This window comes from Felis catus, chromosome B2 (assembly GCF_018350175.1).
Source record: "Felis catus isolate Fca126 chromosome B2, F.catus_Fca126_mat1.0, whole genome shotgun sequence".
NCBI lineage: Eukaryota > Metazoa > Chordata > Mammalia > Carnivora > Felidae > Felis > Felis catus.
Genome location: NC_058372.1, coordinates 44,552,337 through 44,567,937, shown reverse-complemented (window position 1 = coordinate 44,567,937; position 15,601 = coordinate 44,552,337). Strand labels below are relative to the sequence as shown.

Below are 15,601 nucleotides of genomic sequence, written 5' to 3'. Positions count from 1 at the left end.
CCCGTGGCCTCAAACTATATGGCTCATATCTAATGAAGTTTATAGTATGGCTTGACTACAAGGGACTGGTAATGTCACCCCATGCCCCAGGTCCTCATCACAATTATGTGAACCCTATGGAGACGTAAGAGATGTACTTAACAGCATAGCCAATGGGACCTCCAGTTCACAAAGGGGCGGGGATAAGGAAATAGAATGATATCCTTATAACATTATAACATTTAAGGTCTCTTGGTGTGGACCTACTGAATCCCTTTGAACATTATTATCTACCAGACCCATTCCATAAACACAGAAGTGGGAAGACGTAGTACGAATTCATTGCCGGGGTAACAATACTTCCTATGTTGCTGGACAATAGAACATGATTAAAACCATATTGAATTATAATCATAATTTTAAACCATAAAATCATAAGATTAAAATGTACTTCCTGCCAATTCTTTTTTCAGGGGCTATTCATTTTACTCTTTGGGTGCCTCTGGGATCAGAAGGTAAGAACAATCACAGTTTCGTGCTCCCAGAAAAGTCCAGTGTTTGTGGCATGTTGAACTTACGAGGGCTTCCTTTAAACAACTGCAGGTGCAGGAAGCCTTGCTGAAGAAGTTTTCACTGTCAAGATGGTCTTCACAGCACTCAAAGGCAAGTCCTTCCTTTGCAGGGACTTTGGCAAACCCTTCCCTCTCCACAGCCTGATTCACCATAGATTATTCCACTGCTTGTGCGTCTCACCTGATTCTGCCCATTAAAGTCAGCCACAGAGCTTTCACTAAGATGCTGTCCCACATCTTTAAGTAGGGACCAGGTAGCACAGACAATACCAGCTGGAGGTCAAAAATCCAAGTTCAGTGAGAAACAAGAAGTTTTCTGGGGACATTGAAGACAATAGAGAACAGAATGTGAGGAATAATGCAGAGATTGTTGGTGGTTCTTTTTGGAAAATAACGATTGCGCTCAAACAGAGTTGACTGTTTTCACACATCAGAAAACACTAAACCCTATAGAACAGTAAAACACATATTTGAAAGTTATTTTCCTAATTCTGGTGAGAGTCCGATGTTTCAAGGTGGCCCTCCTACTTGATTTGTTTGAACTTGAAATTCATGCTCTTTCAGGCTCACTTTCAAGCGGAATGAGAGATGCAGGCAGTGACCACTAGAGGGCAGCAAACAAACCATCAGAGAGATCAAAAGAGGGGTTTGGTGGAGCACCTGGGTGGCCCAGTCAGTTGAGCGTCAGGCTTTGGCTCAGGTCATGATCTCACAGTTTGTGAGTTCGAACCCCGCGTCCGGCTCCGTGCTGACAGCGCGGAGCCTGGAGCCTGCTTCGGAGTCTGTGCCTCCCTCACTCTCCCCAGCTCATGCTCTGCCTCTTTCTCTCTCAGGAATAAATAAACGTTAAAAAAAAAAATTAAAAAAAAGAGGAATCAAAACAGGGCTTTGGTTTAACATTTGCTTGCTAATTGTCTTTTTTTCTTTTTCAGTCAACATCCCTCGGTTCATCTACACCAGTATTTTCTATGAGTTCTCCGATATCAAGAAGATTTAACAATTTGTTTGGTAAAACAGGTACGTAGTGACCTCTAGCTCACTCCCTGGGGTACTTAGTTTGGGTTGACTTGAGGAAATTTGCCCTGATGCAGACTCTCACACCCCTACTTTCCCACTTTGTGGCGTTTACCATGAACAGCCTCATCTGGGCCAGAGGTTAAATACAGGAACTCGCTTCTATTTCCCAAACCACCAGCAGGTTGTAGACAGAGCAACTGCCTTCAGCGGGCAACTGATAATAACTTAAAAAGGATAAGATTTGGAGAATCTAGACAAGCCCGTGGAGAGCTGTCAAAACCGTATCCACCACAAAAGTGGGAACTGTAAATTGCTAGCCTTGTCAAATGCGGAGTTCATTGCTATTCGCGTTAAATAAGAATAGGCAGGTCATGTTTATGAGTTAAGGTACGGCAAAAAAATATATTTAGAAAACTACTACAGGATCACATGCTGTGGATTTCTTTTCCCTTTTTTTTTTCTTTTTTTTGGGTGGAGGGGAGTGTGCTTGTTTTATATATGGGCATGTATAAAACCGTGCATGCATAGAGGAGGAATCACCCAAGTTAGCTGTTCTGTTAGGAACATGCACAGTTAAATTGCTGCCTTGGAGGTATAAAATCAATAATGTGAATGACTTTAAGCAATGGGTCTCAGCTAGTCGGGCAAGTTGAAACCTCTGCCCGCTATGCCCCTACCCCCAGGAAAATAAGCACCAAAACTCCCTCCAGCTTCTTGAAACTGAACAGATCTCACAAATGCCGAATCTAGAAAAGCGTCATTATTCCAGACTAAGGCTCTTCCTATAAAATCAATTGAGAATGCCTACCATTTGTTAAAACTCCGGAGGACTTGGTGTTTTTTTGCTTCGACCTGATGCGTTACTCATGAAACCGGAGGACCTTCACTTGCGATTTGGCAAGTCACCGATGGCAGCTGGTGTGAAATTATCAAATCTTCAGGGTGTAGTACAACCACTGCACTTGGCCAGCACTGTCGCTGGAACGTGTTGACCATTCGCGCTCGGGTTAAAACTCTGCGAAATGATTCTACCGAATCAGAATGACACAATATGCAAGGCCGATAAAATGTGCTCTTTGATTTTGAACCAGTCCAGTCAAAGGTGGAGTTGGGGCTCTGCTCCTGAGGTCCCAGGGCCTGAGATTTCCAGTCACTGCCATTCAATGACCCCTCGAAGGTCATTAACGCAGCGCCCTGCTGGCCTACCCGAGGGTCCCGTAATCACTGTAACTTTGGTTTATGTTGTCGGCAGCCCCGCAGGGCCCCCCAGGCAGTGATGGAAACCTTGTTAGCAGTGGCAGCTCACCAGTCTGATGGTAGGGTGGGCACCGTGTCCCCTCCTTGCCCAACACCACCCTCACTCGCCCTGTGCTCAGTCCCCGCCTCCCGCTGACACCAGCCCCTGTGGTTGCTCCGTGGCTGCCCCCTCAGCTGCACTTTCATTAGCATCCCCTGACTTCTGCTTCTTTCCCAGTCCTGTCTTTCCTTCCCTTGTAATTTTCTCCTTTCGTTTCTTGTTCCCCTTCTCCCCTCCCCCAACCGCCGCCCTCACCTTTCAGCTCAGCCTCTGGCTCCCCCCGCCAAGACCTTCCCAAGTCACTCCAACCCCAGGGGGCCAGGGAGGTTCCCTCACACAGATGTCCCCAGGCCCGTGCATGTGGTGGCATGTGGAGGGCTGCCCAGAGTTCGTATGTCCCTGGCCTTTGTAGAAATCCGGCTGCTGGTTTGATGTGAAGCAGTTAGCGCTTGTCTCGTGGGCTGCCGCGCATGCTTGAGAACAACAGCTTTGTTCTCTGGCACTTCTGGGTCCTGGGAGGAGGGCAGGCGTGGGTGTGTTTCCAGGCATGGCCGAGCTTCCCTGGCTCTCGGGCTAGAGCTCCCCTTGGGCCATTAGGAGAGGCTCACACCGCGGTGATCAGGAAGTCTCGTCCTTAAGGCCGAGCTGCTGCTCTGTTTTTCAGGCACGTACAACGTCTCCACCCCAGAAACAACCAGCTCATCCCTGGAAAATACATCCAGTGCTTACTCGTTGCTCAACTAACAACAGGAAAATCCACCCATACGACTTCTTAAAGGACAGTGGACGCGCTCTGAAAAAAGTCCTTCCAAAGCCACGGGTGAACTGTTTTCTCCACAGGCTTCCCGGAGCGGATGCTGAAGAGACTGTTTCGTGAGGGGAAGAAGCTTTCTTTCATAAGGACGGACTCAAAGTCATTGTTAAGTTTATTTGCTGCCCCACCCCCACCTCTTGTGTGATACTAAATGTGTATAGTATTTAAGTGAAGCTCAAGTCCCCCGAGGCCCAATTGCCCTGTCTGTATTGTAAAATAGAATTTCAAAGAGGCATTGTTCCTTTTCACACGTTGGACACAAAAATAAGCTTTCCTAGGTACAAGGCTAATACCTAGGAACGACTTCAGTGAATTCTAAGAAGGAAGGAAGGAGGGAAGGAAGGAAGGAAGGAAGGAAGGAAGGAAGGAAGGAAGGAAACAGGAAAAAAGAAAAAGATAAAAACATAAGAAGGAAGGAAGGAGGGAAGGAAGGAAGGAAGGAAGGAAGGAAGGAAGGAAGGAAAGAAGGAAACAGGAAAAAAGAAAAAGATAAAAACATTAAAAACTACATTACTTCCATGTTAATGTAGTTATTCAGACACTGCCACATGGAGAATACAAAAATGGCTCAAAGCGGAAACTGAAATAAGCCAGGGGGAAAGGCTGGTATCTTCCTGGTATTTTCTTAGCTACGAGAGAGGGACAGAGAGAGAAAAAAAAAAAAGGACAGTGGGAAAAGACAGGGAGGAAATTGTAACATGAAGATGCTTTCAAGTGGATAATAATATTTATAAGAAATGCATGGAAGGAGATGTAATTCTCCTGATGCTAAACACACACACAGATGCTATTAGTTCGTGCTAAGGTTTGAGCTCAGTGGACCGAGTAGGCAGAGGAAGCGTGATTGAGGCTCTTTATTAGATCCCAGCAGACCCAACGGCTAATTGCATCTTCTAAAGTTTATCGGGAAAAGCCTTACGTGTTGGTTTATTCCACTTTTTTGAAGGCCACAAATAATTTTTTTATATCCATCACTTGCCAAATGTGATATAATGTGATATAAGTGTGATATATTGCACTGAAAACAGATCCCACCTGTCATATACTGTATTTAACAGCTTTAACCAGGTACTTCTCTGGGCACAATAGAATAGATTTTAACAATCGTATGGCACGGTTTATTGTTCCTGTTGTTGCTACCGTGGATTTCGTGGCCCTTGGTGTGTTGTGTAGCTCCCTATGCATTAGCTCTTTAAGTGCTTGAGTTCTGAGACCAATATATGTTAGGAGTTTTGCATTGTCTAACTTGTGTTTATTCCGACCACTTGGCAATCTTCTGGAAAGAAATTTTACAGCTGGCTCAGTCTACGCTCCTAATGACCCTTTACCTCAGTGAGCAGATGGTGAAGCTTTTCCCAAGGAGGTGACTGTTTATGAATTAGGTGCAGGTGTGTGTGTTTCTCGTGCTGTGTGCATTTCATAAAAATACAACTATTATTAAAATCGCCTCCATATTAAAGTCGGCTGTAGCCACAGCAACCATACATTCCAAAGTGAAGTCTGATCGCAGAGAGAGAGCAAAACACAATAAAAACGTGAGGCTCCTCGGGAAATGTGGGCTGCGGGGTCTTCGTAAGGGCTGAGAACCAAAACAGGCCTCACCATCAGGAAGGTAGGAACCAAGAGGCTGTGACACAGAAACCGTTTATTTATTGAGTTCCGAAAGGAACTCAAGGGTTGCAAGGGTTTCTTTTTAATATTTTAACTCTTTGACATCCCTTCTTTTTATTTGTAGTTTAAAACTCTTACTTCTGCCTCTCTGTTCTTCATGGGGAGAAGGAGGTGGGACAGATAGAAGTCCCAATCACATTTCAAGTAAATTAGCTCTTCATTTCTACGTGTTCCCAAATGGTGTAGACCTCTACTCCCATGCTTGCCTGGAAATGGTCACAAAGGAAATGATTCAGCTATACAATTCTCCAGGAATGGTCACCTTTGGGCAGAGCTCAGTCCTGAGGAGACAGAGCCGGAGGCTAGACTCCAGGATGGATGGAAGGAGAATTAGAGATCGTAATGGCTTTGCCGGGGCTGGTTCCTGTAGTAATGGCAGGGATGATGGAGGCTTGGTTATATAGTACAACATGTGAGCATGACCATCGTGACACGATCAGCCAAGGAAAGCGTAGCACTCAGGGGGCGTTCAAAAACACAACGGGACAAGAAACATAGAACTTCCCCCCACGTCAGCAGGGATAACCTTGGGAATCATTGTGTTCATGGGGGGGATCCTCCATAATGGCAGGAACCTTTGCAGAGTTCCATAGGATGTGGCTTTGGCCCTTTGCCCACGTGCATTCACTGGAGCACGTTCCCTTACCCCCAGCACACACACGTGTGTGTGCGTGCACTTTCCACCTTTCAAGCCACAATACCAGATCCAAATTCCAGAAAGCCTATGAAAAATAAAAAAAAAAAAATTAGAGCGATACTTGCTGGTTTTCCGCCCAACTGCAAGATACATAGTTCAAGCGCTGCGGTTTGCCAAGATTATCCTAAACTAAACAATAGAATTCAAAATTGTGAGAGAGAGCAGCCCATGAATCTGGAAGGCCTATGGAAGCGGGAGCCCTGCCAGGCCCTGCGTTCACTGGTTTTCAGTCAGCAAGGATTGCAAGGGTTTGGCAGCAGATTTCTGAGGACGAGGGAGAAGGAATGTTGGCTCTGATGGGGCAAAGTGGGATGTGTGTGTGTTCCTGACCTCCCTCAGTGGGTAAAGTTCCATGGGCCAGGACTTGCTTGCATTAAGGGCCTTCTGGTAAGTCAGTTTCTTGCAAAGGGATCTGTGCTAATACTTCAGAGGTCGTGAGGTCAGAGCAGTCACAAATAGCAATTATTTGTGAATAATTCGGGCACCTGGGTGGCTCAGTTGGTTAAGCGTCTAATGCAGGTCATGATCTCACAATGTGTGAGATCGAGCCCTGCTGACAGTGCAAAGCCTGCTTGGGATTCTCTCTCCCCTTCTCTCTTTGCCTCTCTCTCTCTTCCTCCCTCTCAAAATAAATAAATAAACTTAAAAAAAAAGGCAAATGAGAAATTAAAAGAAACTATGGAAATATTCTCTGGGAATATTGGTAACACATCACGTCTTGAATGACCCATGTGGCTACTCTCCTCCCCCCCTCCCCACCCTGCCCATCTCTTATATATGGAGAAAGAGGTAAATAAACATCCATGGGGTTTTCAGGATAGAAGTTGCTAAGAAACTGAGAAACGCTGCGAAGTGGGACACCCGGGTGGCCTGGTCGGTTAAGTGCCTGACTCTTGATTTTGGGCTCAGGTCGTGATCTCACAGTTTGTGAGATCGAGCCCCATGTCGGGCTCTGTGCTGACAGTGCGGAGTCTGCTTGGGATGCTCTCCCTCCCTCTCCCCTGTGCATGCCTGCTTTCTCTTTCTAAATAAATAATGAATGAATGAATTTTAAAAAAAGACACACTGGCAAGTGATAGCGTTTTGTGGTTTGTGTAGAGAACGGCAGAGAGATCAGGGTTGGAAGGCTAAAAAAAAAAAAAAGTGACGTGGAGAGGAGGAAGCCGACAGTGACCAGTAAGTGCAGATGCAGGGGAGGGAGTTATTCTGAGGTGAGAGGAAAGGAAAGTCACAACCGATTTTGGGGAGACCAAAAGGAAACAAGTCTAGTCACAGAAATCCCGTGTAGGCGAAATGCATTTTATTTGTGGCGTGGGAAGTTGATGTCAAAGGGCACTCTGCATCCCAAAGAGCATCGGTGACACAGGCCAGGGGAAGGCTGATTCCCTGAGTGTCCAAAATAAAGGAGGGGCTTGCGGTTGGAGATTTATCTTCCTTGTGTTATTGTTTAAAAGGCCATGGAAATCGTGTCTCATCATTTGAAAACCGTTAGCTCTGAAACGAGATGCTATAGGTTTCTAATATTATGACTGGGGATATTAAATCGGGTCATAATAGTGTGTCGGCAAACTCTATGTGGGCTTTCCATGCTTGTAACAGGAAAATACCCAGCGAGATCTCCTGGAACTCTCTTTATACAGATTGTCTGCTCTTTCGCAGTAGGTCAGTGCTGCGGTCTCAGGCTCCCCCACCGGAAATCCAACCAGAGTTTAACTCCATTCTCCAGGCTTGGGGTGGGGGGCTCCCAGAAGCTCCCAGCAGAGCTCCATTGGCTGGCAGCACTGACATCTCCCATCACACCAGCCATACCCCGATGCAGCGTGTGAATCCTGGAGGCTTACGGAGGGCTTAAACACGGGACCTTGAAGTAAAGCTCTCAGCACCCAACTAAACAAATATCTATTCTAACAGTTGTGTGTGGCTTGGTTGGAATTTTCACCGACAGCTGAAAACAGCGTCCCATGAGTTCTGTTAGCAACAGGCATTTCTGCAACATGGGCCCATATGCCCTGTATTAATATTCTGTTGGGGTGTAACATGTTACCGTAAACTTAGAGGCTTTAAAACAGCACTCGCCTTGTTATCGCATGGTTTCTGTGGGTCAGAAGTCTGGGCACGGCTTAACTAGGTCCTCTGTTCAGGGTCTTCCCAGGCTGACCTCAAGCTGTCAGCCGGGGCTGTGGATTCATCGGAACGTTGGGCTTCTCCTCCAAGCTCATCGGTTGTTCGGTGGAATTCGTTCTTTACAGTTATAGGCTTGAGGCCTTCGGCATCTAGAGGTGTCCTGCCATTCCCTGCCATATGGCCTTCTCCACAACATGGTCGTTTGCTTCTGTAAAGTCAGCAGGAGGACTTCTGTACTGCTTCGAATCTCCCTGCCTCCTTCAGTTTCTGATCCTAGACCCTCTTTTAAAGGACTCACCTGATTAGGTCAGGCCCACCCGCGATAATCACCCTCGTGATTAATTCAAAGTCGGGTGATTAGGGGCCTTGATTACCTCTGCAAAATCCCTTCACCTTTACCACATAATGGAATCTACTCGTGGGAGTGATATCATATTTACAGGTCCTGCTCACAGTTAATGGGGGAGTATCACACGAGATATTTCATCAGATTGTTTAAACAAGCAAACAACATTAAGGACCCAACACCACTCTGTAGATTCTCTCTGAGGCATTAGCTGTGGATCCGTGACCTGAAAATGTTTCTTTATCCATAACAGTAATCACGCTTTAAAGGGTCTCTCAGGCAGTGTCAGTAATAAGGCTCTTGTGACTCAAGTATTTCAATGCCGGGGCACCTGGGTGGCTCAGTCAATTGAGCATCTGACTTCAGCTCAGGTCACGGTCTCACAGTTCGTGGGTTTGAGCCCCACGTCGGACTCTGTGCTGCCAGCTCAGAGCCTGGAGCCTGCTTCAGATTCTGTGTTTCCCTCTCTCTCTGCCCCTCCCCTACTCATTCTCTCTCTCTCAAAAATCAACATAAAAATTTTTTAAAAATTAAAATAAAGCCGAAGTGCTCCTCCTGTGCTGGGCACTTTCTCGTCCTTCAAGGCTCCCCGTGCAGTGATGACACTGGGAGCCTGTCGTTCACACCCAGGACTGGGAACATCTCATCCTCCATAAACCCACAGATCTCTCATATGCTCTTACGGGTCACAGCAACTTGTCTGGAGTTTCCTGCTCTTTTGCACCGAGTTTTTTCCTTTGTAAGAAAACGTATACATCTTTCAGAAGGAAGATTGTTTATTTTTGTGTTTTGAAGATTTCCCCCCACCCCAGCTTTGCGACGTTTATACTTTCTTCATATAAACAGGAAGAAAAGCAGGCTTCCTATGAACACTTTACGTGAACATGAACGCAGCTTCCTTTGAACTATTCGGTAACACCTTGTAAGCTGCGTTGTCTCGAGGAACTAGAACGTGAGAATTTTGAACTTTTAGCGGCCCAGTTACAAAAGGGGAGTAGGTAAAATTAACCGCGATAATGCTTTTATGTTACTGAGTATATCCCAAACGCTGTCATTTCCAGATGCCATTGATGTAAATGTGTTAATGAGACATTTTACATTCCTTTCTCTCTTTTTTGTACTAAGTGTTGAAATGCCAGTGTGCATCTCACACTAACCAAATGGCTCAGCCATATTCCAAGTGTTCAACAGCCGCCCGTCTCTAGAGGCTACTGCATTGGACAACGCAGCTTTAGAGCATAAACCAGAGACAAAGGCTTTCTGCTATTCCGCCTTGTGTATGCCGACAGGAAGGCAGCAGAATGAATTTAAAGAAAACCCGTACCACACCACCCGTGCTGGTCTGTGCAGAGACCCTGCACACATTGGGGCAGGGGGGAGGGGGCAGAGCTCCATAAGGCCCCAAATACCTCTCTTCTGTCACCCCTGCCCCTCCAAGTTGGCCGGAAAGCCACACCGTTCAAAACTCTCCTCCGAGACTTGTGACAAGCATGGGGCATTTGCCTTCGAAAATCACAGCTCTGGGGTGCCTGGGCAGCTCAGGCGGTTAAGTGCCTGACTCCTGATTTCCATTCCGGTCATGATCTCATGGTTCATGAGTTCAAGCCCTGGATCAGGCTCCACACTGACAGCTTGGAGGCTGCTTGGGATTCTCTCTCTCTCTCTCTCTCTCCCTCTCTCTCTCTGCCCTTCCCCACTCTTGTCTCTCCAAATAAATAAATAAATAAACTAAAAAAAAAAAAATCACAGTTACACCTCTTCCTTAGGAAGGAGGAAGTGTCTGGAACCTCCATCAGCCTTCTTTCTTGGGGAAGGAGCTTGCTGTCTCGTCAGTATGGTGTAGCAGAAAGAACACGGCTCCTAGAACAGAAACACACGATTCCTCGCTCACCCGAGCCTCCCCTAAACCTCTCTGGTCTTTGGTTCGCTCACCTAAAACCTGGAGATCATTCTAATTACCTCCCAAGGCTGTGGTCAGGCTTACAAAGCACCGTTTACATAAAAACAGATTTCGTAAGCCTGTCAAGCATTCAAACAAAAGATTACTCCCAATATCTCTTTGAAAGGCAGATAGAGGCTGCCCACAGACAGCTGTAAGGAGGGGCATTAAGTTCTGGTGATTCCAATGGGGTTCCAGGGGGGCATTCTAAGCCCTGGGCATCTAGGGGGTTATCAGGAGGACCCTGGATCAGGAAGGTTAGGTCACAGTTCGTGAGGTACCTATGAGGAAATGAGTCCTGAACAAATTACTGGCTCCAAAGACCTCCTGCAAGCTAATCCTGTACGTAACAAGATGACTTTTCCTACGAGGCCCCAAAGCACATATGCGGACGTACCTCCACATAGACCGTCCACACTTCCCGGAAGAGTCCGGCCTTCTTCCTTGCCTCAGAATCTGGGTCACAGGTCAGGACTCAGTCCCCAGCACACACAGCCCAGAAGTCGCCCACGGTACAGGGAAGATCGCCGGAGAGGCCCAGGCCTGTCCCACCACCCCAGGGGCCTTCAGAACTCTGAGGACCGGGCTCCCCTGTGGATCCACTCTCCCCTGCAACTCCTTCTGGGCCCTTGAGCCGGGGCCTGGAGACCGGATGGTCCAGGAGGATGAAAGTTTGGGGAAGCAGGAAAGTTTTTTAAGTGTGATTAGTGGGTTCCCAGGGAAGGCCTGCTTTGAGTAACGCTTTCCAGCATCAAATGGGGCCAAGCGGCAGACCTCCAGGCGCCTCTTTCCTCCAGGCCAGCCAGCAGCAGCAGCAGCAAACTCCAACTACAGCCTGACCCCCGGGGGGAGGCTCCTATCAATGACCCCTCGGGGCTGCAGATGCCCAGCAGTGTGGACTTTGAGAGAGTGGAACTGGCCCCCTGGGCCACGCCTGTGATGTATCCGCCCCTTCTCTCTGGTCCCCTTCAGCGATTCTGAAGGAGTGGGGCAGCGAGAAAGCACCAGATTGCTTCCCATTTACCAACCTCAAGGGTTAGGGTTCTATCCACTCACCCGCCGCCTCCCCCGCAGCCCCACCCCATCTCTCCTTCTGTCCGGTACAGACAGATACCTAAGTTTATCTTCTAGCACCTTCTAGAGAGGAAACCATCTTCACGAGTTTTCTATGCTCAGTGACTGTGGAACACACAGAACGAGAAGGTACAATCCCTGAAGCCCACCTCGAGGCAGGCCCCTGTCCTTTATCTCCAGACACCGATTTCCCGTGGGTGGGGGGTCCCCCACAACGTAGCTATCATCATCTTTACTGCTTTCTAAGTGATTTTCTAGCTACCCGTTCTTAACCTTTGACCTTTAAACTCTGGGATGAAGACTTGCAAGGGCGGGGCGCCTGGCTGCCTCAGTCGGTTGTGGGGGTTAAGGGTCCGACCGACCGTTGATTTCCGCTCAGGTCATGATGTCCCGGTTTGTGAATTCGAGCCCCGCACGTGGAGCGCTGCCAGTGTGGAACCTGCCTGGGGTTCTCTCTCTCTCTCTCTCTGTCTCCCTGCTCCTTCGCCGTTCGCTCTCTTTCTGTCTCTCAAAAATAAATCAATAAATTTTATGGGGCACCTGGGTGGCTCAGTGGGTTAAAGCATCCGACCCCAGCTCGGGTCACGATCTTACAGTTGGTGGGCTGGAGCCTGACTTCAGGCTCTGTGCTGAGCTCAGAGCCTGGAGCCTGCTTGGGATTCTGTGTCTCCCTCTCTCTCTGCCCCTCTTGCTCCCTCTCTCTCTCTCTCTCTCTCTCTCAAAATGAACAAACATGTAAAAAAATTAAAATAAGTAAATAAACTTTATATTAAAAAAAGAGAGAGAGAGAGAGAGAGTTGCAAGGTCACCAGGGCCCCCTCTACACAAATGGGCGGTGGGGTAGGGGAGAGGTGAGACGGATCATGCCCCAGGGTTTCATTCTTTAATGCAGAGCCAAGTCCCAGGGAGGCAGGCCGCCGACTGTCACAAAACACACATAACACACCCAGGAGCCCAGGGAAAAAAAAAAAAAAAAAAAAAGAGGCTTTTTCTCAGCATGAAAAGCAACAGGAACTGAAGGGGCAAGTCACGGGAAGACGGTCCTCGCAGCTCACTTCCTCCTTTGAACAGCACCTCCAAGAGCGTCGCGGGCCCCGCCTTCTGGGAAGCAATTTCCATTTTGTGCCATCCCGTGTCCTCCTCCTCCATCCTGCCAACCAGCCTCCACAACCCCCGGTTGCGGTGGAAGGGGGTGTTCGATTTTGCTTTCCCGAGGAGGAATGTTTTTCTGGAACAGTGAGCGGTTCCCAGGCCCAGGCCCGGGAGGCGCTCTCCCGCAGCTGTCTGTCCGAGTCAAAGCGGAACCGACAGGAATCTCCAGCTGGGCTCCGCAGTTGACAGACAGCTGGCCTCCTGTTGGGGGGGGGGGGGGGGGCGGTTCCTCGCGGGGCCCACAGGTTTCTGCTGAGGCTCGATCGCCACCTTGTGGTCCTCGGAGGAGGCGCCGCCTTACTGACCGAATCTTCTGCACCCAAGCAAAGGCAAAGCCAAAGCCAAAAGGCAAGCCCAGAAATCACCTGGTTTCCCCTTTCAGACAGCAGTCTGTCTGGAAGGTAGTTTGAGGAAGCCAGACGGATGCCTTCCGTTTTTTACCGGGCCTTCACGCTGTTCCCACAAATACACCTTCAAAAGGATGAACTAGGGTAGACCTGATTCCCTATTCTACTCCATCCATGGGAAATTACTGCCAAGCTGGGTTTTCATTTTCCACCCACGCTGGACCCACAGCTGTCCCAGGGCTCTCTGACACGCAGCCCACTGCTGAGGCCAGCTGGTGAGTTTTGGTCTAGTTTCTGGACACTCGTTCAAGAGGAGGCTGCTGGCTTGGCCAACCAGAGTGTGATCCAAGAAAACCCAGAAGAAGTAAACAGTACCAATTGCTACGAAGGCTAATAATCCTTGGCACAAAGGAACATGCTGACCCGGCCTTGTGTAAGGGAGCAGGCAACTTCTGAACATGGGACAATGTCATATGCTTTGGGATGTTGCTTACACAGCCCACCCCCCTTCCAGAATAACTCTGCCACCTTCTCCCTTATGGGACATCCTTCTAACCGAAAACCAAATCTCAAGGAGAGATGAGGCTTACCGTGCAAAAACCTCTGGGAGAGAAGTACACAGCAAATGAAATAAAATTTACCCTCCAATGCAAATGGCTGATAAGTATCTATCTATGCCAATGTTTATTGAGTTCTCAGCACATGTTTGGTGCCCGCCCTGAGCTCTTAATGCATATAATCTCATTTAAGCCTTACAGCAACCTTGGGTTGAGTAGACGTTCTTTTTATTCTGCAGATGAATGAACTAAGTACAGGGAAGTTAATAACGCCCAAGGTCACACAGCTCAAGAATGGTGGAGCCAGGTACCGAATGCAGAGGGTCTGACCTGGAATATGTGCACATCGCCACCTCTCTCTGTTGCTTCTTCATGCAACCCGATGCATGTACAGTCCAATAGCAGGGAGAGTTCCGAGTACACAAGATGGGAGAGAGAGAGAGCAGTAGTGATGGAAAGCTTGGAGAAGGGAAGGCGTCTCCAACCTTAATCTTACCTTATGATTTCACACAGAGCCAGCCCAGGACACAATGACCAGTGTTCTGGCAAACTTGGGAGTTGGTCCACTTCCTTCTTTGGTCTCTGATGGAGCATAAAAGGATTCCCACCGTGTTGCTTTCTTGAAAGCAGATCTCACATTAGCCACCTAGTTGACTTCCCAAATGGAGCAGCCATTTCAATCTTGGGCTTCATTCAGACGAACTTCCATGAGGTTCCTGTCACCAGCGATGCTGTTTTACTCTTGCCAGAGATCCATCGAGCACTTTCGGAGTGTTGGGTGCCATTTAAACACACAGAAGAGAAGTAGGATTTCTCAGAAATGAAGTATGTTTCTAAGGTGGTGTTTAAATTTTTTTAATGTTTATTTATTTTTGAGAGGGGGGCACAGGGAGAGGGAGACAGAATCTGAAGCAGGCTCCAGGCTCTGAGCTGTCAGCACAGAGCCTGACGCGGGGCTTGAACTCACGAACCACGCGATCATGACCTGAGCTGAAGTCTGACGCCTAACCGACTGAGCCACCCAGGTACTTTAAGGTGGCGTTTAAACACAAGTGAAGAATTGAGACATTTGTCCGAATAAACTTGGCTACGTCGTGATGTCCCCTGTGATATGCAGACTGAAGCAGCTGCCGATTTGCTAAGTGAATTATTTGGATTCTCCGATTCATTTGTGAGAGCGCTGGGCTGTCTTCAGCTCTGATTGACAGCCAGTTTAGGGAATAGAGGGTGGTGATCCCATGCTTCTACTCTCCTTTTACTCTCTTGACCGGACAGAAAGCTTTAAATGTTCCTGATGATTTCCACTGAGCTGTTGAGTCACACTTGGTTATAACTGTCCTAAATTTGTCTAGGCCCAGGGGAATCTGTGCCCAACACAAGGCCGTGTCTCAATCCACTCTGGGACTGCAGAACCAGCCCTTGGCCAAATTGTGAAAGGTGGAGAAAGATGGGTTTTGTCTTCACTGTCTTCTCCCATCTGACTTTTAGCTGTATCTCTTACAGACTCTAATACGCATGTACACACACACACACACACACACACACACACACACACATCGCCCCTCCCCAAACTACTGGTCTTATTAAGTTTCCCTGGTAGCCTAAAGGGGACAATAGCTTCTGCTATTAAAGGGATCTTTGCCCGACGAAAGCACTCATTCTCTCTAGAATCGGCCCACTTTACTCACATATCTGAATGGAACCTCAGGATCCCTAGGTTTCCCCCAAGCCGCAAAATGGATGACATAATTCATCAGAAAGGAGAACAGGTGTTAGATTGTAATTTGCCTGCATGCAAGGCTGCATCGATATCATATTACACAGGATACAGTATTCGGGTCACCTGTGATCCACAGCTGGAGGGGGTGAGACGCTTGTCAAAGTACTCTGCAACGTTAGGTAGTTAGCCTTGAAGGGCCCTAACCAAAAGACTGTACTGCAGAAATACATATGGTAAAACCTTTTCTCCTTTTAAATTTTTGAATGTTTATTTATTTTTGAGAGAGAGAGAGAGA

General features: G+C 47.8%; 1 protein-coding gene and 1 long non-coding RNA gene across 9 annotated transcripts in view; one reads left to right on the top strand and one right to left on the bottom strand.

The window, feature by feature from the left end:
• ADGRF5 (adhesion G protein-coupled receptor F5) overlaps positions 1–4,919 on the top strand; it is a 100,744-nt gene extending 95,825 nt beyond the window's left edge. For 6 of the 7 annotated variants that reach the window (XM_006931787.5, XM_023254046.2, XM_006931788.5 and 3 more), the window contains 4 exons: positions 453–494; positions 583–642; positions 1,484–1,568; positions 3,530–4,919. In XM_006931787.5, the coding sequence (XP_006931849.3) occupies positions 453–494; positions 583–642; positions 1,484–1,568; positions 3,530–3,609 (267 nt within the window). In that variant the 3' untranslated portion in view covers positions 3,610–4,919. Of the gene's footprint in view, positions 1–452; positions 495–582; positions 643–1,483; positions 1,569–2,820; positions 3,476–3,529 lie in introns of those variants that run through there. The other variant, XM_019830688.3, reaches the window with a different exon arrangement.
• A 2,181-nt stretch (positions 4,920–7,100) lies between these two features.
• On the bottom strand, positions 7,101–11,990 carry LOC123385384. Of its 2 annotated transcripts, none has more exons than XR_006597809.1 (3): positions 11,571–11,990; positions 10,273–10,377; positions 7,101–9,462 (listed from the first exon to the last, which is right to left on the bottom strand). It is a non-coding gene; the product is annotated as an uncharacterized LOC123385384 (long non-coding RNA). The 2 variants fall into 2 exon arrangements; XR_006597810.1 differs by lacking the exon at positions 11,571–11,990 and adding an exon at positions 10,854–11,549.
• Positions 11,991–15,601: the final 3,611 nt, after the last annotated feature.